The sequence below is a fragment of the Aythya marila genome (assembly GCF_965140915.1).
Source record: "Aythya marila genome assembly, chromosome: 4".
In the NCBI taxonomy this organism is placed as follows: domain Eukaryota; kingdom Metazoa; phylum Chordata; class Aves; order Anseriformes; family Anatidae; genus Aythya; species Aythya marila.
This window is the reverse complement of record NC_139045.1, coordinates 65,595,236-65,618,176: the sequence shown is the minus strand read 5'-3', so window position 1 is coordinate 65,618,176 and position 22,941 is coordinate 65,595,236. Positions and strand designations below refer to the sequence as shown.

The window sequence follows — 22,941 nt, the reverse complement described above, 5'->3', positions numbered from 1 at the left end:
CTCCAGGTGCAATTATACAAGATGTCTGGCAATACACAAATGTTTGAAGAGGAAGCAGTCTGTGTTTTGTTGAGTGCAGCAGCCTGGAACTGTATGTGGTGAGATGCACTTTTCACCATCTACAAACTGGGAAATAGATTTTAAAGCACACCTTGTGGGAGCCACAAATAGTAATAGCTTTGAATAAAATGGGTGCCACAAGTTCTAAACCTGAGCTGAAAAATGCCCACTCAAATTCAAAATTTTTTTTTTTTCCAAGTCCAATTTGCTGTTTCTGTGTGGGTCCTTGAAACTGCTGTGTTGACTAAGAGGAGAGCTTCTTTCATCTCTATCAATTTACAAATCCTTTTGGAAGAAACAACCACAAGAAAGGAAAGCTGCAAAAAAAGCCAATCTAATGTACACCAAGACAGTGGTGTGGAGAAGTATCCACACATAAAACTGTCTTTCTGCAGGAGTCAATCATCAGACAAACATTGTGACAAGCAAATCATATCAAAATAACGGAAATATAGCCAATCACTGGGGAAAGTACACATGACCTCACAGGAAAATCATGAAAAACAAGTAGGATATAACCTTTCTTTGAGAAGTTTGCAGCTCTGGCAGATTCAAATTCTGATGACTCCCAGGCACATTAAATAACATTTTCAGCTAGGCCTAAGTTGCACTTGGTTGGTGCCATAAGGCTGACAGAGCTCCCGCCCAGGCTTGTGCATGCAGGTTTTTTCATTTTGGAATGAAATAATCCCAATGGAATTTGGATCATCACAAGTTGCTCCCAAGCTATGGCCATTCCACACTTTTGCTTCCTAAGCACTGTCATGTAACTTCTTTCTCACCAACACCTCTTCACAGGAGAATCCATACGAAGAAGTTGAGCCACTACTCTGCTAGTGGCTTTCCTTAGATGCTCTTCTTAGGAAATCTTTTCATGCTACACAAATATGGAAAGAACCCACAAAAAGTTGTAACCCCAGAGGATTGTTTTCTGCCTACCATACAATAGTATTTATAAAAAGTAATTTTGAAACACATAAGCCATTTGAAAATTTCAGTCTAATTAAAGCTAGGTCAGTGATGAATTAAAATCAACCGGATACACAAGCAACCAGCTGCACAAATTAAAGATGATATTTTTTGTTGTTGTTGTTCCATGTAAATATTCATAAATCATCATGCATACTCTGGAACAGGTTTCTCCATGCTCCTAAATTACAGTTCTGCTGTACTGTCTAAAATTTTACTTCTGAATTTTAAAATGGGTTGTCTCCCCAGAAAGTGGCTTTACCTGAAGAAATATGTAGTCATCCTGCACAGTCAGGGAATCCCGATCAGTGCTACCAGCAAACTGGACTGTCATTGTCTTATCAGAGCAATTCTGCATCTGGCAAGTGATGTAGCGATAACCTGAGGGAAGAGAGACAGAAACATATGACAGGGCTTTGAAGGGAAAAAGAAGCAAGCAGTATAAAATGTTATTCGTGCAGGGAAAGTGCTGCCTTTGCCAGTTGAGTTAGTTGTAATATTATGTTAAGCCTTCATACAAGAGTTTTTCAATTTCTAATGTACTGAGAATACATTAAGTGCCTACAGTTCAGATCATTCATGGGTGTTAGCCTGTTCTCCAAATTTTGCTGGTCCAGAGAGATTAGGGATTAGGTGAATGAGACATTCATAGGTGGGGATAGTAGAAGAAGCCTCTTTTCTCACTTAACCTATGCACATAGCCAAATCACTCATTTGTAGAAATGGCAGCCTTACACAACATAACTGAAATCGATAGATCAGCCCCAATATAAAACTGTGATGAGTGAAATGAGAATCAGACTCAGTTAAATATACAGCATATGGAATTCGAAAGGCTATATTCAAAGCCCTATAGAAAAGTTAACACAGTATTAGAACTGCTTTGTTGGGGCAGGACTTCTGTACTAAGTGTTAATACCTTGTTGAAAAAGCCTGCACTGATTTGTATCAGTGGAGGCTATGGCTGCTCTCTTCCTATCCAGTTAGCCATGGACAAGGAATATCTTTTCTGCCTGAGTAGTTAGGAGAGCACTGCTGCATTTTTAATGCAATCTGCTCCTATGAAACCGGGAGAGGAGAGCCAATATCATATCTTAAACTAGCTGCAGCCCAACAACCTTCTCCTAGATTCAAGCTCACCCTTCACCACAAGCCTTTGAACACAAACTATGGCTGTCATTCCCAAGTGCAGTGAGAAAATAGTTATATGAATGACCCTGCGTTCAGATCACTAATGTTTTCCATGCTCCAGATAACAGTGTGAAAGAGCAAATAGTGCACCCCCACACATGTCCTTTGTTACTTTTGCAGTGATAGGAAATGCATTCCATACTTCATGGATTTTTTATTAGAAAAGGCCAAACCAGTGTGCTAAATACAAATATTTGTTTTATAATCTGGATCTGTTTAAAAGGCAGCTAGAGTCATTCCAAGTTCTCTTGCTTATTTCCAAATCATCATCACAAGGATATTTGAGCAAGCATAGCAAAGGGCCCTCATAAAGTCTTTCACCTATTTATAGTTCACAGGACATATATTTTAGTGCTTTATCAGACAGGTAGTACAAAGATACTGTTTCCACTAAAATCAATGGCAATGCTTGTATTGACCTTAAGTGTGGTTAATTGAGAACCCAGCCAGGCAGTAAATATTTCATTATATTTTCTCATTTTCTGCTGTTTCCTTTAAATTAATATATAATAAATATATATATATATTTAATAAATATATATATATAATATATATATATATATATTTAATTTAATAAAAAATCCATCCAGCTCCTAAACAAACTTCTTACAATGTCTCTACACAAAGCAGCTGGGGCTGTGATGGGGCTGTGAAGGGCTCATAAAAATTATAAAAGATTTAGGGAATTTGTCATCCAGGTTTCTTGACTTTTTTTTTTTTTTTTATATAGGGCTGAAAAAAAAAAAAAAAAAAAAAAAGGAAAACCTTCAGGGATCAAGGAAAGTCAAACAGTGCATCCTTTACAATTAATTTATAAGACTACAAAGGAGCTTAGATGACCTGATTCAAGGAATTAAATCATCTTTCAGGAGTACAATTGGCAACAAGAAACCACATAAACTTTTTGAATCATGGTGACTTTACTGCATCACATCCTGACTGCTGATCTGCTTTTTCATTTATTTTGCTTTTGAAGTCTCAGAGTATACTAGATGCTGTAACATGAGAAAATTCTGGGAGACAGTGGTTAGTTCAGTAGGACTGACATATGCAACAATTCACTTTAACAGACATTTACCCAACACTACCACTGCATTGCCAGTTTTATTCGCAAATCAGGAAAAAATGTTCAATGTTTAACTGCCAGAACAAATTGCACTATTAATGGAAGTTTTCAACAGAGCATAGCATCTTGATGTCAATTCATTTTAGAGTGGAAAACAAGTAAATTTTAAATTATACCATAGTTTTATATAAAAGGACAGCTTTACTGACTACAGATAAACCGAGCAAGAATCTGACTTGTACTTCTGACTAAAAATCAATCCAAAAAGTACTCTCTAAAACAAAGAGAAATAACTATACCCTAGGGAATCAAATGATAACATTTTCATTTGCATACCTCCACTGGGGTCCTGGATTTCCATATGAACTAAATCAGGGTCTCCGTCAACTCCAGCAACGGCCCTGAGAACATAATATAATCAAGTTATGCAGAGCCAGCTACAGAATTGTAATTATGTGGATGGAGGACAAGAGAGGATTTCATGCTAACCAGCTTTAACATTCTTCTAGCTGGGAAATTAAAATAAATCCCATTTATAATGTCATATTACTAACATTAGATGAAAACAATTTTTTTTTCTGTACTTGATATTATGTTTTTCTCCTTAAATTTCTTTAAAATACCTCTTACTAAAACATGCATACAAATAGGATCCTAGTATCAACTGGAGAAAAGAACCAAAATAGTTATGAAATTGGAAACAAAACTTTATAATCCCAAGTTTATACATAAATATATACAGATACATGTGTACACATATTTACTGGCAAGCTTCAGAGCATCTTTTTACAATTACCTCTGACATTTGAGACAACAAGGCAGATTTGGGACTAAAGGAGACTTGGATTCCATTCTTATTAGAAATACCTTAAACTTGACACATCCTTTCCATAACTAATTGATACGTCATTGGTAAGTATATTGAAAAGGAGAGTAGATTCTACTTTGACAAAGGAAGAAAGCAAAAAGTAATTTTGAGAACGATATCCTGAAAAGGAAATTCAGTCAGAATTGATCAAAGCACAGCTTAACTTTGAAAAAGTGCACACAGAATACAGGCTGATTTTCTCCTAATATTCCCCATGTTAAATATACTTAGCCAAAAGATGAGCTTTCTACCCTCAGGGCTCCCATCCCAACCTAGGGACAGCAGCCACAGCTGTGCTTTTTCCTGGCCCTTACGTTGTTATTAGTCAGGAAGATTCTGCAGAGATAGCTTGGAGCTGACACTCATGCTGTCACAAAGCAAAGTAGAATCCGTCCCAACTCCCATGTAGCTACATCACTTTTCACAAGGCTCTTCAATGGCAATGTGTGTCCATTGAGTCAGTAGATGCAAGCTGAAGACATTCAAAGGAGGTGCACTGAGTAACAAAATGCAGCTGGACTCAGACACTAAAAAACCTCATTACAATACTTAGAGAAAAGGGTCATTTTGATACAATTATTAATAATCAAATGCAATAAAGCTAATACTTTGGATTGAAATTACATCATTGTTTAATGATTTTAATGACATTGATTTATGAGGAGCGGCGAAAACCCAGACTCAGTAATTGGTGGCTCCTTGGGAATGCAGGCCAGGGGGAAGAGACTGGATGATTTCCACTGCTGCATAACAACCAGAAATAATCACATTGCTGTTTTTTTCCTAATAAGATAAATGATCAGTCTGAATAAGGAAGGGGAGGGGGAGTGATGAGCTCTGCCAAGCCATGAAATGTGAAGGAAACTTCTACTAGGAATTTTTAATAAATGCATGGACAAGTCCTGCATTTTCTAAGAAATTGTGCCTCTGAAACACAAACTATTAGAGCATTTTGGAGAAAATACATCAAGTCAGAAAAGCTATTATATTCACTGAGGTCTGATAAAAGTGTATCTGAATGGGGCGGGTGTGAGGGGAGATCTGTGGACTACTTTTTGCAGTGTACATTATCTATTATACTATCTATTTCTTCTAGATATTCACGACATACCGAATCAAACCTTCTATTTAGTTTGCAGTCAGCTCTCTAAAGGAAGAGAATTATGTTTGTTGAACACCTTATCTTTTGTTCTAGACCACATGCAGCTGTACTACAAACTAACAGAAACTTTAGGGTTGAAGTTTTTTGAGGCTCAACCCGACTTGCTGATTGGTACCAATAATACAGCTTTGGGGTACTTGTGAAAAAAAATCTCCTATGTCTATAACTCATTACACATGATTTCATGAGCACAGTTAGAGATATACGTCAATACCTTTACACACTTCTTTCAATAGCTCAGAAGTGAGAATGATCTGTCTATCATGTTCCTCCTAACAGTGGCAGCTGGCACAAGTACAGTCTAATCTCATTTCCAGTGTAATCATTTAGTGCAAGAGGTTGTAACTGATCGGTGTTAATGAACACCACATGTACACAGAACATGAAAGCTTCCAACCTGGACTACATCTCTCCTTTAGATTTGTATTTCAGTAGGTGTGAAAAAAATCACAAGAAAAGCTTTTTAAAACCCAGTCAGGAAAAAGTAATACCTCTTTCCCCCTGAAGTTCACACATTTCCCCTATTCCCCCTTTTGAAACTATGCGTCATTAAACAGGAGAACATTCATTAAACAAGAGGGTAAGTCCTCTCTTCCTAAACCAGCTGGATCACCTCCATTGACACACAGAAGGTTTACGGTGACAACTCCATGTTGCAATTTGACAACCATTTCTACTCGTTATTCTACCAGATTAAGCCACCTCCCTGCTGTGTTCCCAGTGTTGCCTCTCCGTCACCACCTCAGTTGTTCCACTGAACCAGTCAGGTCCCAATGCTTGGAACTATCTAATTTAAAGGTAACCCCACAAAGACAGAAGCCACAGAGCTGCCAAAAGAAGATATCATTAAGCTGTACCCATAGATAACTCACTTTAGATATGTCAAACATGTGAGTTGTACCCTTTAAGTGAAGAGTTTATTCATTCTGAGAGGCAAAAAATAGGTAAATAAAATAAGGAAACAACTTCATTTTTTCAAAGCCAGGTTTTGTGTTTTATATTATTCCAATTGTACAGATGGCTCTCTATTTACTCACTGAAGATGTTAAACCCTCAAAGTCTACTTTTGAACATCAATTATAGAGCAAAGTTTCCCAACTCTGAAGTCTTTTTGCCTATTTTTACAAACACTTAGGAACAGTCCTTTTTTCCTTCATTGAAAAAAAGACCCATCTATACTAAAAAAATCTTCAGAATGGAGTATAGCTAATGCAGAGAACTTGAAGCAATATCCCCAAAGAATAAACTAATCCATTCAGTTCAGTGAAATCCCCTGCCAAAAGTACTTTAAACAGCAATATTGTTATTTCAACTGTGTTTAAACGATGAACCAAAGGAAAAAGGTGTATCATACTAGGTGTAACATACTACAGGGCTAAACACAGTCCATCTGCTCATGCAATATAGCTTTCGTAAAATGATAGGCAAAAACCATACGTACTGTAAGTGATCCACTTAAAAGGAAGGCTCAGCTATGCTTTTTCATATTGAAGGAGAAATCTAAGCTTTTTTTTTTAAATGTATTTTCATATATAAAAATGATTGCTACCACAACATAGATACATCATATCAGTGTGAGGATTATGTCCACACATCTATTCACAAACACAGCTCCTGAGCCAGCTCTAGGACAGGATCTCTTTCATCTTACACAATGTATTACAACAACTTGTAATACATTGTAATTCAACAGCTTCTTCCTTTTTTGTTGTCATTTCAACATTAAATTCTATTTTCAAATAGAAACTTAAGCTTTCAGTGCAACAAGCACTTGCTTCGAAACTCTTTTTCCTCAATTTCAGTTTTTACAACATGCACTTAAAATTTCCACGGGCGGGGGAGGGGGGACCTAAAAACAGATTAATTTTAGATCAAACAAATTTTCCTCTATGACAATAAATATCTCTTCATCAAGTACACTGTTCCGATTAAAGCAAGTGCAACATGCCAGCACTTCAGATCGCATTACAGTGTGGTTACAACACTTCAAAATGAAAATAGACCGACTTGATTGTAGGGTGTTGTGAATATAGGCAGTCTCAATATGCTTTTTCCCTTTCCTGTGAACACAAGTTCCCATCACCTCCCTTGTGCTAGCACTCGTGCTTGTCTGACACCATGCTGAGCCTCTTGGGAAAATTAATTCAGCAAAATGTAATTTGGGGAATTTGTGGGATTGGTTTTCTGTTTTTTAAGCCACCTCACCATGAAGGTAGTTGACCACCAATCCTGTAGAAGAAAAGAAGTGCCTTTTGGTGGTGCACTGATACAAGGTTGCTGTGGTGCAGCCATTGTGCATGTCTAGATTTATTTATGTCATAAAGCTCATAAAGATGCACCTAATAAAGTGCAAAACAAAGGAAAAACAGGACACTTATGTTTCCATATACAAGGTAGGGCTGAATTCGGTCTCTTGAGGGACACTACAGCTCTTTTTTATGTATATGTTGCTTGAGACTTTAGAGAAGTTTCAAAAGATTAGCTTTTGCCTGACCTTCACTTTTCTGTATTAGTGCTCCACCAATACACAACACCAACTTGCTCAGCATTACATCAGCATAGAAATGGTGCGATGGAGTGGTCTAATAAGATCTCTGCATCCGTCTTGGTCTGTGTATAAATATATACTCCACGATACAGACATTTAAAATTTTATATTTTTAAATGACAATGCTAAAATTCTAATTTAAAATTTAGGAGTTCTTCATTAAGAATGCAAGTTAGCAGACATTTGGCATTATTTTAATAACAACTTTGCTTTTATTCAGCTAGCTCTCTTCCTCATAAACTGCCCCAGTAATTTCTCATCCCAGTTGTATGCAATAATAGAAAAACATCAATGCTTACCTAGAATTTGTTATTTATGTAATATACACAAACAAAAATTACCACTGATATGTAGTAATACATATCTCAAAATGTGAATTGTAAGCATCAATCCCTTGTGTGGTAATTATGATTTTATATTTTACTTCTGAGGCAGAGCAGTTGCCTATGGGCACTAAACAAGCAGAGTCTGCTGTGGACATGCATCTCCCTCTCCTTCCAACAGGTCCCTTCATTGTTAAATATTCAATCCAGTTCACTTGGATGCATATTGATGAAGTGATATCTTCAAATATACCATCTGAATCCAAAACCAAATCAAAACAAATTTGCTTGCTGATGTGGCTGAGTCCCCAGTGAAATGCCAACTGAAAACGTCTCTTTTATCTGCCCCTCTTATCATCCCTTAACATGAACTTTACCCAAAAGGTAAGAAGTTCCCACTTTACACTGACTGATTTGTAGTGATTCACATCATTGGTTTAAGGGTACTGTCTTGCTTAGAAAGCAAGTCAAAAGCATGTAGATGCTTTTTCTGAGTAGCTTAAAATGCAATTGACTCTTGGCAACCTGATTACTCAGGAAGACAAAACCGCAATTTGATTTATGTAAGCTAAAGTCAGTAGATTACAACTGATTTATGTTTCAGGCCTTGCCTTCTTCACATCTCTTTGAAAGATGCACCTTCAATGACTCAGTCAATGCCTTGCACAGCCAGTGTTGCTCCTCATTTCCTCCCTATTCCTAAACACTTTTTAATAAAAACGTTTTTCCTGCCACCCTTATCTGAACAGCAGGGCCAAAGTGGTTTGTCATCCCCATCACCACACAGATAGGAATAGAAACAAATATCATCCTGAATACTTAAGTCAAACTTAAGAATGACTGCCCACGCAGATCCCCTGGCTTCCCACACAAGAGCCTTTCACACAAAATTCAATGTTAAAAGCTCAGTGAAGTCTTCTTTCCATTTCTCTCTCCTTCAGGGCATAACACCTCTAAACTCCACTCTTTCACCTGACACTCAAAATAGGCAGGAACTCGCTACACTTGACATTAATGGCTGCAGCTATGATTGATTGCTCATGTGGGATTTCATGATAAGAACAGAACTTTGGTCCCTGGAGAACAACCGCTCTACCCAAATACACTCATCATTTTTTATTTTTATGTTTTCACCTCTCATGAAAATGGAGAACTGATATCTAAAAATAAGAGTAATAGATACCTTTCACATTGGATCCACATACTCTAGTAAGCTGAGGATAAAACATTTCTAAGGCTCCAGACAAAATCATAATGAAAGTATGTTGGGCCTAATTCTCTGGTAATTACTGCTTCAGGACTTACTGTCCTGGGTTATATTTGTGCTGGTGTAGACAGCTGATTCACAATCTGTTATTCTCTTATGAATTACTAAGCTCTATTTTAAGAAATCAAAAGGAACTTAACTGGTGCATAAGCCTTAGGGACTGAAAAGAATAGCAGCAGAGGTAGAGGAATCCCAAACTGCAGAATTCTTTCTTCTTCTAGACTATTACCACATAATATACTTTTTTTTTTCCCTCTTTTTTTTTTTTTTTTTTTTTAAATGGGCTTGATATATAAAACCAATATATCCTGTGATGTGTGGGTGCTTAATGTTTTACTGGGACAGGTTATTTTATTTCTAAAGCAAACTCTTTGCATACGCTCCAACAAATATGCTAAGAACTGGAAAAAACTACATACAAGGATTAGGCACTACAACACCGCTTCAATAGAAATATTCACTTCAGGACAATAATGCATGGTTGGTTGTAGTTTATAGGCAGAAGTAGAACTGGTCATGGTAACCAAAATTTCTGAATTTTAGTGCACAAGAATTTGCTCAAAATTCAAACGTTTCACAAAAAAATTGAAACTTCTCAATTAGTATTTATAAAAAACAGTTATTTTTAAGTTCAGGTACAAAATGAAATATTTTATTTTGAATTATATTGAAACTTCACTGATTTTCTGAGGTTAATTTCAAATCTACATTTCATGATTTTGCTTTGAAATTAATTAAAATAATTTATTTTCAGGATTTTTACATGGAAGTTCACTGAAAAAGTTTTTGTTTTATTTTCCCCAATATTTTTGTTCTTCATTTCAACTTCAATGAGAAACAAATATAGAAAAACAAAGAAGTTTCTAGAATACGTAAGTTTTGCAACCATCTTTACATCTGCAGCCTCCCAAGCCCTCCTAAGCTGCTATGGGAAGAAAAACTGCTATGAAGGATTAGTCAACTTTCCTTTCCAAAAGAATAAATGAAACAAATTGGGAAAACAGCTGGGGGGAGAGGAAGGAGGAGGAGAAAATGCCACACTAAATCACAGGTGGGATGAAAATATTCTGTACTGCTAAAATAGAGATGATTGTATACACTTTCCAGTGATATCAATAATCTTTCCATTAGTTCCACTATCATGAAAGACCAAGTTCCATATGTTAGATCTGCAAAAACACTTAAGGGACAGTCCAAAACACTTGAAAAAGCACATAAAGCCTTGAAGATTATTTAAATATATTGCTTAGAAATCTATAGTATAAGATCTTCACATAAATAAACTACCCAGTCCCTACTGACCTTCACATAGAATAAATATACAAGACATTGCATTAAATTCATTGCATTCAGATTTTCAATAATAATAATAAAAAAAGCTTCTTCAGGAATTGTGTGAATATCTGGCTTCTGCTGGAGGCACAGGAGGAAATTGTTTTTAAAAAGCACAGGAAAATATTATGATGGATATCTGTATTTACCAGGCTGAAATAAAAATCTTAGGCTATGTTATACACTTCAATACAGTGCCAAAGCTCTATTGATACCAAAGTACCATTTGCTAAAGACCTGCCCAGTGAAAAGTTCTCAGCACAACCAGCCAGTATCAGCAAGACATATTCCCTAATTTATAGAGATACACGATTACTTTGAATTAATTTCACCTATCTTTAACATATCAGATATTACATATTGCCAAGAAAACAATACTAGACTTAGAAGAGTGTTCCAGTAGGCAAAGTCTGACAACAAATCGTATGATCATGGAAAACTACACAAATACTAGTTTCTACTCAGCACTCAGATAACTCAGGTGATGAAGGCCATAATGAAGGGTGGAAAGTTTCATATAATGCTACAGTAACATCTACAGGAAGGCCATGATGTCCAACCCTCCATTCACAGCAGATTCTTTTTTTATTGCAACATCACACATTTTTAGAAGTAAAATTCTTTTAGAAATAAAGATTTTACTTCTAATAACTCTTACTAAGTATTAGAGAAGGATCATATGGTCATAATGTAGTGCTAAATATCTGCCCCCATAATCCTTGCTGTTGATGGCTGATAAAGTTCTTGAGAGAAATCAGAGAGGTCTCTCCTCTGAAAAGGGGAAAGCGAAGCCTGGAAATTATTTCTAATGTTTGTAAATGTACAAATTTATTACTTTTCTCTGAGAGGAATGTGACATTTATGAACAAACTGTGTTTGAAGTAATACAAGGCAGTTATTTCTGCCAAAGTTCTGGGACATTTTCCTTGACTGTGTCTGAATGATATAAAGAAGCATAAGGATTTTGAAATACAGCAAAATACGGATTTAATAATGTTAAGCATATACTTGCTTGGTTTTCTTCAAAAAGCATTGACAGCTTGAGTCAGAGCTCAAAACCAACATGTATTTCAGTGGTAAGTTTTCATAATTTCAGTGTCCCAAATACACCCAGGATTAGACAAAGAAAACATTAAAAAACTTTTCAAGGAAGAGGATTCTGCTGTTCTTCCTTAACTGTTAGACACACCACTGTGTAATTTTAAGTGATTATACCACTTGCATGATAGTTGAGATACATGTAAAGCATGTTGCCTGCAAAACTCCAGCTGCTGAGTGGCAGTAAATTCTGCAGCAAGGCTATATTTTGCAGGACCAAGGAGGCAGAAAGTATCCGACTCAAATATTTCAGCAGAGAAGGCTGAGACAGACTGGAGTAAATAACATAGGTGTTACTACAAACAAACCACAGGCTGTTTACCTATGGAAAAACATAGATTAATATGGACAGTAATAGGTTACAGGAAAACAAAAACAAACAAACTAATAAAAAGGTTATTTGGAACTATGGGAAACTCCCTTAATTTTTGCAGGGACAATTCTACAACTAAAACAAATCAAAAGTCATTTAGAGAACTAAAGTGACTAGCATGTTATGACTAATCCTGTAATAAAAACTAATTATTTGTAATAATACGGTTATACACGTTCTATATTAATACATTGAAGTAAAATGTGAAAGGTGGAATTATCTGGACTTTTCCAATAGAAATCAGATCAATATGAACTGTGTAAATTGAAGACTTTTAAATACAAAATCAATTAAAAACACCAAAGTTTAATTTTGATGCAAATTATATATTTTACAAAATTTCTTAATTTGCAGAAAAGAAAACAAAACAGACATTGACATCCTTCAAAAATGTTGTCATTCTGCTTAAATCACTTCCTAAATGTTTTGAGAGGCAAGATAAATTAAAATCATTTGATATATGTGTACTCAGTAAAGTCATATTTTTCACCAGTTTCCCTAACAGTGTAAGTTTATATATGACTGTAGTTAATAGGTCTGATTCAACATTTCTTAAAAATGTTATAGATTTTTCTCTGTGAAAATACTGTTCTCCCTTTCTAAAGACCAGTTTTTACCAGTAAAACAAAAAAAAATGTCAATGGACATTACAGTTCTCTTTAATCTTCAGCTTCATAGAACTAGACCTATTAACCCCTATATACTGATACTTAGCGTGAGCACAAATTTGCAATAGTGGATGCATCAATGCTGACATACTCAAACTGCAAAAGAAACCAAAGCTCCTACTCTCCTTAGCACATCTGCAAACATCTTTCTTGATTAGAAAAAAAATATTTTTGCTCCTCTTTTTAAAAAAAAAAATATTATTATATGGAAGATAATGGGCATCTTACCAAAAAATGTGATCTTTTGAAACTCGCTCCTGCAGAAGAGTCCATTTTTTCCCCAAGTCAATAGATGCATAAACCTAAAAAAAAAAAAAAAAAAAAAAAAAGAGAGAATAGGTAATAGGGTAATAGGAAACAATGATATACATATTAAAACGGAGGTCCCATGTCACTATTAAAATGACAGATTGCACACCAAAAAAAATAAAATAAAAAAATCAGGAACTCTCCATGATAACTTTCCATAAAGAACAAAACTCAGTGACAATGTCTTCTTGTCCACCATGAAAACAATTCATAATTCATTTTGGGTCAGATTCTTTTTGACCCCAGCAAAGCTACATAAGAGGGAGGGTACAAGGATACTTTTCTTCTCCTTCTTTCCCCTCATTGACAAAACAAGCACAAATACTCCCTTTATGCTTCAGGCCTTAATTCCATCAAACATACTTAAGCTAGGAAGTCAATGGATTCAAAACTCTGCTAAAGTAAGACCAAAAGATATTATAGGAATACTTCAGAGATTTGATGAGGAAAGATGTATTCAGGTGCATGCGTCATGGACAGCAATTCGAGACCCGTGAGAAATGGTCACTCAAAAGAGTGGCAGATGATGGCCTGAAGGAAGAGGATGTTCCACCTTCCCTCAGAAAAGCTTATTCCTGCCAAGTCAAATGCTAATGATACAGATATATATCAACAGAGGAGACCACAGCTGTTTTAACCAATATAAATTGGGGAATGAAATAGCTCTTCAAAAATCTCCCTTCTTTAGCATTTGCCTTCATAATCTGTTTCCTGTAGTTAAAAGAGCAAATACCTATGAGACAGATTTAAAGCCCCCTGCTGCCTACATGCATTTCTTGTTTGATACAATTTACATATGATAGGATTTCTCTTAATGTCTCCAATGCAAAAAATGCAAATAAAATTGTCCTACTCTGACGTGGGAATAATTCACTTGTTCAGTCACCAGCCATTATGGAGGAGAGAATCTTATGAGGACTAGTAAGAAATGTTTTTCTTTTAAAATTACAGGTTCAGTGGCAAATGAATAGAACTATGAATTATGTTTTACTAGAGAAAAACAGCATTATTACTATGTAAAGATAAGGGCTGAAGTAACTTCCCTCAACATAAACTCTGCAGGTATTCATTAAATTTGAATTAGAAATAAAACAGCATTTCCTACAGTTTCTATGCACTTCAAAATTACTGGGCTTCATTCCACTGCACAATCAGCTAAAGCAGGTAAAGTACAGCTGTGGTAAGAAATGAGGATCAGGACTCAGATAGTTTAATGTTGACCCAGCCAGTGCACAGACAGAAATAATCCAGGAATCAAAAAGTCAGAATGCAGAGCATCCTCCTGAGTGGGAGAAGCATGGCTTTGCACCTGCCAGACCATTCAGAGCAGAGAACCTGAGCTGTTTTTTCAAACATTTGTCACCACAGGCAGAAAAGATGACCACCGTTTTGACTGTGGTCATCAAAGGGTGGGCCCTGCTCAGCTAGGTACCTGTCACAGCAAACCACTATAAACCTGGAAGAGATAATCATTTAAAGCTTTGCCCTAACTCTGGTGTCCAACCTGCAAACAAAACAAGAATTCAGAGGTTCCTGGAAGAGTGAAAATAGTGATTTGTGATAACAGACAACAGTGGCACATAACAAAAAAATGTATTTTTCGTCATGGATGAATTTCAGAAGAAAATTGGAGAAGAATCTCACCAATAGAACAGTGATGTCTGTGCAGTGGGGGCCAAAAAAAAACACCCAACAAAGAAATCAAACCCCAACCACACTCTGGCCCTTCCCAATCCAAATAAACCTTCCACACACATTTAAATTTTAATTCTAGGAACTTATGAACAAACAGTTTGATTTCGTGTAGTGAGAAGCCCTTGCAATCTTACTGCAAGGGAGAACAAAGTAGGAATAATGAAACATTCAAACAGAGGGATTTTTAACTGATGCGCTATTTGAAAGAAATTTAAAAAATAACTTGTACCAAACTTATGTACACATTTGAGGTGAAAACAGTTATATTAGTGGACAGCTAAAATTTCTGGCTTTAGTTAACACATCTAATAGATGTTTATTATCACCCATATAATAATTGTAGAGAATCACTTTGAGAAGAAATTAAAAATGCAATTCTTAGTTTTACCATTTTTCCATCCTTACAGCTTCCCAATGAACAATTAAAATCTACTGTATCTCTGTCAAGTTTTAAAAATCAAAAAGCATTTATAGAGACCCAGTGAATAGCTGATTGTTATTCATTATTGCTGAGGTAGCCAGAAAAAGGGAGTATAGATTTGAGACAGTAAATGGATTAGTCCAACTACATTGACTAGATTTGCATTCATTTATGGTGTCAGCCAGAGGCTAGAGCTGTATTTAAATAAAATCTAGGCTTCTGAATGAAAGAACAATGCAGATTTAGCAACATAAAATAAGGACTAAATCAAATCAGAAGTTGTGAGAAAGGCCGTGATGCTCCAGTAGACAGAGAAGCTTTGCTGATTGCTATTTATGAAGGACTTGATCCTGCATTCCTTGTATTTTCAAAAGTGCCTTTGTAAGAAATCGTTTGAGTAACAGGAGGTAATGGCTTCTCCTGAGCTTTAGCTCATATAACTTCTTCGTACTATGCTATTTCAGTGAAAGTAAAGTTAATTAACTCAAAAATCTGGAGTATGCAATCTCCCTAGGCCAAACAGATTTTGGCTTCAGATTCAGACTCTCTGGAAACCTTTGAGTTTAGTACAGTGACTTCTTTTCATGAGAAGCCACAAGTCTGATTTTCAACTCCTCCTTTGCCAATATCGTTTCTTCCTGATAAGCCAGCTTTGTCAGATCTTAAACAAATTTGAAGCAGATTACTTGCCCAGTTATAGTCAAAGGCACCCTTCCTCCTTTAACATCTTAGGTAGAGATGCAGGGACTGTCCAGTAAGTTATGGTTGACTCTACCTAACTTTCCCTGCTACTACTAGAGTTATTATTTAGTGAGTATTTTGTAGTTTTTTATCCAGTTGCACTTTAAGTGTAGCTAGTAATGGTATCACTTATTTCGGATAATTATTGAAGTATAAAATGCCTGAAAACCTCCCTTTTGCATAATTCATCAAAACACAAAGGGAATGCCTCACATTGAGCTCCTATCCCCTTCTCTTTCCTGACAAATATTTTTAATCACTTGTCTGTGGCTGGTCAACTTCTTAAGCACACTATGACTCTTAAAGACTCTGCCATTTAGTTTTTTGAGCCTTTTGATCTCCTAACTATATTAAAATTGGGGATTATATCTATCATCAGAAACAAAAGTCAAACTGAGAACAGCACTTATCATTACATAGGCTTTTCATAACTTAAGGCTCCCCTGAAGCATTTTGTTCACATAACATATTCACCACATTTGTAACAGTTAATTGTGTTAGGATTTGAAATTGAAACTAGTAAGGAAAATACTCCATGTAATTTGAGACTGAGTTTGGTTTGCTATGTTTTATTATTATTATTATTATTATTATTATTATGCTTCCATCCTTATTTGCAAATGCCTGTAAAAACAAATTGTTTTGGGATCAGCTATTAAGTTATGTATTACAGAAAATATCCCAGAGGATGAGTTGATGTAACATAACTGAAATCAGTGTAGTATTTTGCTGCAGCATTAGCAACTTTGTCTGACTACACTCACCTTCTGTGATCTCTTACAAGAGTCCATTTTTGGACTAGTGTTTGACTAATTTCATTTTAAAACAGGAGTAACAATGGAAGACAGGCAAGACTATCAGGACCAGAATCACAGTGACTTTAATGTTGCAGTTTGGGCACTATGAAAAAAGAGATGAATGACACACTTACAGGTTGTCTGCTCACTTGGTGTTTAGCCTAACCCATCCAGAGAGATGACTTTATAAGTTAATCAGAAAAAAAGTCTCAAGGATGGTCAAAATTACATAATACAATGACTGCATCTCAATATATTCTATCATGAGTGAGAGAATTAATCTACTGTTGAGAGAAATCTGTTTCTACAGATTCAGTGATTACCAAAATCCTCTTCTGCTGTATGACTGAACAGTTTATTTTACTTTCCTTTACGTCCCATGAAAGGCCTTTGAAGGCAATATTTCAGCTTTATTAACTTTCTACTACATTATGAATTAAAGAACAATTGCTTACATTCGGTTTCTAGGGAGGAGCACGTTCCAGAGGTAGTACTCAACTCCCCTCCAGGTGGATAAATATTACTGATACCCATATCAACCAAAAATGTCAGGATTGAAATTACCATAAAGCAAAGATTTGGACATTAATGAAATAAATATTCAAATAAGCCTCTCAAAAACTGAATATGGTTTCCTTTTGGACAAGTGGTATTTCATAAAACCCAGTGCTCAGTGACATATGACAACAGTTTCATATATCTTCTTAACTCCTTAGTGAATTCCTTGAAATTTAGTTCCTAAATTTCAAGCAAATGCGATATCTTCATACTTTACCTTGCCTTCCTTTGTGTAAGCAAGCACCTTGTCTTCTTCTTTTGGGTGAAAAAGGAGAGTTTCCACAAAAAAAGTAATAGGTTGTTTCTGGAAAGTAGCTCCTTCATCCGTGCTTATGAAAAGGCTTTGGTCACGGTCATTATGAGAAGAGCTTACAAGAATGATCTAAAAGACAAAAATGACAATAAACATTCACTCAGAAGATTGTTTTCTCTAAAACAGAAAACAAAGCCTTATTTTTATTCTTTAAATGTCAGAATTTGTACACACCTTATCTATCAAAATCCTATGGAAAAGAAACTCAAAGGCATCTTAAGATGTTGGGTCAGCAAGATCCTATTAATCTTCCCTGACCTAATCTGTGAATCTTAAGCTCTATAGTTTCTCTTGCAAATCACACCAAACTGATCACAATTCTCATCTCTATTCAAAATGATTGTCTTAAATCTTCATTCTCATGCAAGGTTCATGAAGCTACAAGAGAAAATCTTGAGACTAACCAAAAAAGATCTAATATTAGTCAGGATTTAATATGCCCATATAAATACATCACTTTATCTAGTGAGGCTACCTTTATAAATACTAAACATAATCTCTGCTATAGTTATATAAAAATCACCACAAGAAAGAACTACGTTATAACATATTTCCATTGCTTCACAATTCTCCTCCACGTTTTGGATAAAAGGGAAATTCACTTTGGTGCAGAAATATAAGCCAATCAATTATTTGCATTTCCTTTGCATGCTCAGATAATACCTTACTTCAAACATAGTAATAACTTGAGCTGTTTTCTTGTGTGAAATTTGTGTCAGGCTTTCAGAAACAAGGAAATTCTCCTCATATAATTTAATCAAAACTGCATTCTTTTTAACTTCTTCACCTTTTGTAGTTGCTCAGTGTGTTACAGCATGGTTCTAAAAAATGCCAATGTGGAGATCCATTTTTATCGTCTCTCCAGACCAAATGTACCCCATTTGCAAGTGAAAAGGTGCCCTTATTAACTGAGAGCCAACAAACAAAACATGGATTTTCAAAAGGACAGCTGGGCTCTATTTAGCTCACCCTTTTAAAAACAATAAAACAGTAATAATCTTAGAATCAAAACATGTATAAAATATTCAGCAAATGTCACAGAATCCTGATCATTGCTATACAGTGCCTACAACTTGCTAACAGAGCTAAATGGCGACTAGTTATGCAAATAGGATTACAATAATGTGAATATAGAGAAGTAAATACATTAGAAAAAAATGCACAATTTTTATGTAGTCATCTTTTTAGGGTGAAGTTGAAGTTCAAAAAATTGAAATTTTTAATGAATTGCACAGATACAGCAAACGGTTGAGGCTTTTACTGCTACTGCTTGGGGGTAAAACTGAATACTTAAGGATGCATGCGCACTTGTACTTGAAACACATACGCAGTTTCACAAATTTCTGCATAGCTTTCATACATCACATATTGAAATAGATTGCTGAACTAGAAACTTACACATACTTCAGGATCCACGGTCCATCTCTGAGACCCCATGCTAATGCATTCATTAAGCCAAAACTGCAGTGATTAGCTGTGTGACTAGGTCAGTCAGAAGAGCATAATAGCCCATAACCTTCCCAAGATTTTCCATATTTTTAATTATAAATTTACCCAAGAGTATGAAAATGTGTCATTTTTATTGTAAGGCCTTTAAAAATGACATTTTCACAAGAGCCATCTCTTATTCCTACTGCATGTAATGGCTTCCTTTATCCTTGGTAAACTCTTCAAACAGTATCTGTTTAATTTATTAGTGTATACTGCATTTAAAGATTCTTGTAACATGTTCATTCAGCAGTTTTCTGCAGAGGTGTGACACCAGACTGAAGTTGAATGTGGCTATAATGTGCTTCCCTGCACCTCTGCTTGCATCACAAAGTGCAGAGAAATACTTATGCCCAGTGTGGAGATGTATACTTTCCTTGTTATACTGCCAACTGCAACTCAGGTTCAAAGCATCTAATTTTTCTTGGAAATAAAAGAATTCAAACTGTCAGCATGTTACCTGAGCCACCTAACACTCAATCCCATTGGTTTCTGGCCAGATGACAGAAAAAAAACGCACAGTTCTGTGTAAAAAGGTCGAGCAAACTCCACAAGGAAGGCTGCAATAACAGTTCCACAAATCCTGCTGAAGCTTGTTAACGTGTGGATGGTGCACAAGACTGCTCCTGAGACTCATGCATAGCTTGCAGAAAGTCCAAGTTCTTCCATGCTGCATCACTAGATTCAGTATGGAACTAATTCCATGTAGAAAGATTAATTCCTTTGTATAGTGTCTGCTAGTCCAAATCATTTCCATAAATGTCATTATCTTCTTTTTCCTCCTGTTTATGTCTTTAACAACATATACAACTAAGACAAATAACTATAGCATACACCCCAGAAAAGGTATAAATTGCACCTAAAGGGAATAATAACCAGACTACCGTTTAGAGTGACTACAGTCCAGAGACTACAGCGTTACTGACCTGCTTTCTTTTTTTTTGGCCCAGTAAATTTTATGATCACAAAAATACCCAAAGATTGGTTTCAAAATAATAAAGGAATTAATTTTATAAATATGGGAGCAGCTGTCACAGTTGATGAACATTGAGTATAGATATGTCTGTTTCTCATCCATAATGAGGACCAAGAAAGCAACTTTCAAAGAGTATCATTCTTGAAACTGAAGTCTGAGGAAAAACGTCAGATATAATGAAATACAAACGCACTGTGAGAATTGATAATGGTGTCCTTAAAAAAAATACTGTGCATTTTTCAGAGTTAAATCTGTGAGAAAAAATATAGCCTAAAGATTGTAGATATTTAAGCATACATGGCAGAGTCCCTTACTATATCCTTACCTACACACGTATCACAGTTCATTTAATTAAATATTTTTGAATTTCACTCAGTGTTCTGATTTATATTTCCATAGTTTAAACTGATGATTTTGTGCCAAGCATACAGAATTGCTCCCCACAGCTAACGCACTGGGTGCTCAGACTTGCCTGCTAGCTAGCACTACTTATTTAGGAAAATATTCCAGAGTAAATATTGTACCCACATTAAATGCTTTCCATAACGTTTTATTTACTTTGTAAGTACAAAAAATACCCAAACCTTCCTGCTAGCAACTGATGAAGTGATGCAACTGGGACATACTATCTGGAGAGTGCTGACTAGAAGTGCTGAGGGTTTTAACTCAGAATAAACAGCTATTTGCTTGAATAATTTAGTATCCAAAAACCAGAACAGATTTTAATCACATCTAAACCTCACTTAAGCTTCTTTTAAACATTTTTTTTAACATGATATTTCTCTTTCCTGTCAAACTCTTAAGTTTCTTTTCTTTTCTTTCTTTCTTTTTTTTTTTTTTTAAAACAAAATTGAGCTTAATATTATGCTGTTCATCCCTAATCTCACTTCTTAATTTCCCATCAGTTAAACAGACCACAATAATAAATGTGTATATATTTAGATCAGATGTAAATCTACAACTTCCAATAGTTGAATGTAAGTAGAATATTTGAAGGTGAGAACATAACCCATGGATTATCAAGCACGTGAATAAAAGGATGCTATAGATCAACAGAGAGGAATGCAAAAAATATTTCTTATTAAAAAAATAGTTAACCAAGTCAATATGTAAACTAAAGCAACAATTAAGGAAAGCCATGCATTTTCTTGTTTCAGAAAAACATAGTGAAGCAGGAAGAAATATAAGAAGCCAAATAAATCTGAAAATAATGTGATTAAAGCCATTTATATTTAATCTCTCTTTCAGGATTGATTGGTCAACATATATGTCTGTCTGCTCCCTTTACTGGGTGGAATCACAATCTGAACCCAAAGGATAAAAAGACACTGACAGCAAAGGCTACAGTAGCTTGGGTATCATACTTCTTCTTCCCACTATTACCATGAAGACTTGAAATAATCATAGTGATTACCAGGGAGTCTTAACTGTAGATTTGGCAGCAATTCAAAGCTATGCTCTAATTTCAAGTGGCAATAAACACAGGATATTAACATGCATCATTTGCACTGTGTCTGAAATATAACTCCCTCCCCTCAGCCTAGGTCCAATCAAAATGTAAACTCAAGATAAATTTGATCTTAATCAGCACTTCTCTAAAACAAGGCAATCTTCTAACAAATTACAATTGTGCTGTCTCTTTCAGCTTCAGCAACTGATCTTAATTATAATTCTAGCTTTTATTTCCGTTCCTTTTCTCTAGTATTAAAAAAAAAAAAAAAAAAAAAGGAAAAAAGTCAAAATGTCCATCATAAAGAAATTTCTAGACTTCCAGCATCTGACTCACTCCAGGAGAGTTCTGCAATAAGTGGTGAGAGAGATAATACACTCTGTTGTTGTTGTTTTTTTTTAAAATGTATGAGCCCGTATATGGTCAAAAATCAGGGCACTCCATATTCCTGAGCACTCTGAGTTGTACTTGGAAAAAATAAATTTACTTTGGACTGAGTAAGTTATTGAAATTCATAAACTCTTCATTTAAGAGTACACAGCAGCCATACAAGAGTAGTTAAGCAAGCCCAGGAAGCACCTACACCTCTCCAGGCCCTCCAGTAGACATAGAGGACTTGGCTATGGGCATTCAATCCTAAGGAGTGCGTGCTGGACTCACTCCAGCAAAAACCTTAGTGGCAGAACTAATTTTAAACTTATGAGCCATCCCCACTAAGGTCAATTAACTTCCATTAAGAACGTGTAATATTATGCCTAGATGAAGGCTGTTAACTGAACGGGACTCAAGGCTGCTGGGCACAAGGCAACCCTGAAATCCTACTGATACCACCACATAAAACTGCACATCTGCATGAATGTTGAAGCTATCTCAGAGCAATATTCATATAGCTTCACAGCACTGCAATCACACCCTCAACATTTTTGAGATTAAGTAACTAAGTCATCTATTTTTCTTGCTCGTACAGTTTACATTATTTATGTGTTATTAGATGTGCCTGGCTGGTATAGAAATTACTCTAGCTCCTGGTCACAATTGTAAATGAGATGTTGCTTCTCAGACGGCATTCATAAAACAGAATACAGACTGCCAAGGGTTATGATTTTTATCTTGGATGGTATGAAAGACCTGATAACTCAAGAATGGCAAAGCCACAGAGTGAAATATAGTTCCATTACTCTCACAGTGGTAAAAACAATATCTAAAGAATCGAACCAGGGTAATTCCAAGCAGAGAGTAAAATAAAATTCCTTCCAGCTAGCAAGTTA

General features: G+C 35.6%; 1 protein-coding gene across 4 annotated transcripts in view; it reads right to left on the bottom strand.

The window, feature by feature from the left end:
* Positions 1 to 22,941, bottom strand: part of SORCS2 (sortilin related VPS10 domain containing receptor 2) — a 546,865-nt gene that overhangs the window by 90,172 nt on the left and 433,752 nt on the right. For all 4 annotated transcript variants that reach the window (XM_082758745.1, XM_082758747.1, XM_082758746.1 and 1 more), the window contains exons 4-7: positions 17,664 to 17,828; positions 13,154 to 13,227; positions 3,623 to 3,687; positions 1,292 to 1,410 (exon numbers count right to left, since the gene is read on the bottom strand). In XM_082758745.1, the coding sequence (XP_082614871.1) occupies positions 1,292 to 1,410; positions 3,623 to 3,687; positions 13,154 to 13,227; positions 17,664 to 17,828 (423 nt within the window). The remainder of the gene's footprint in view (positions 1 to 1,291; positions 1,411 to 3,622; positions 3,688 to 13,153; positions 13,228 to 17,663; positions 17,829 to 22,941) is intronic.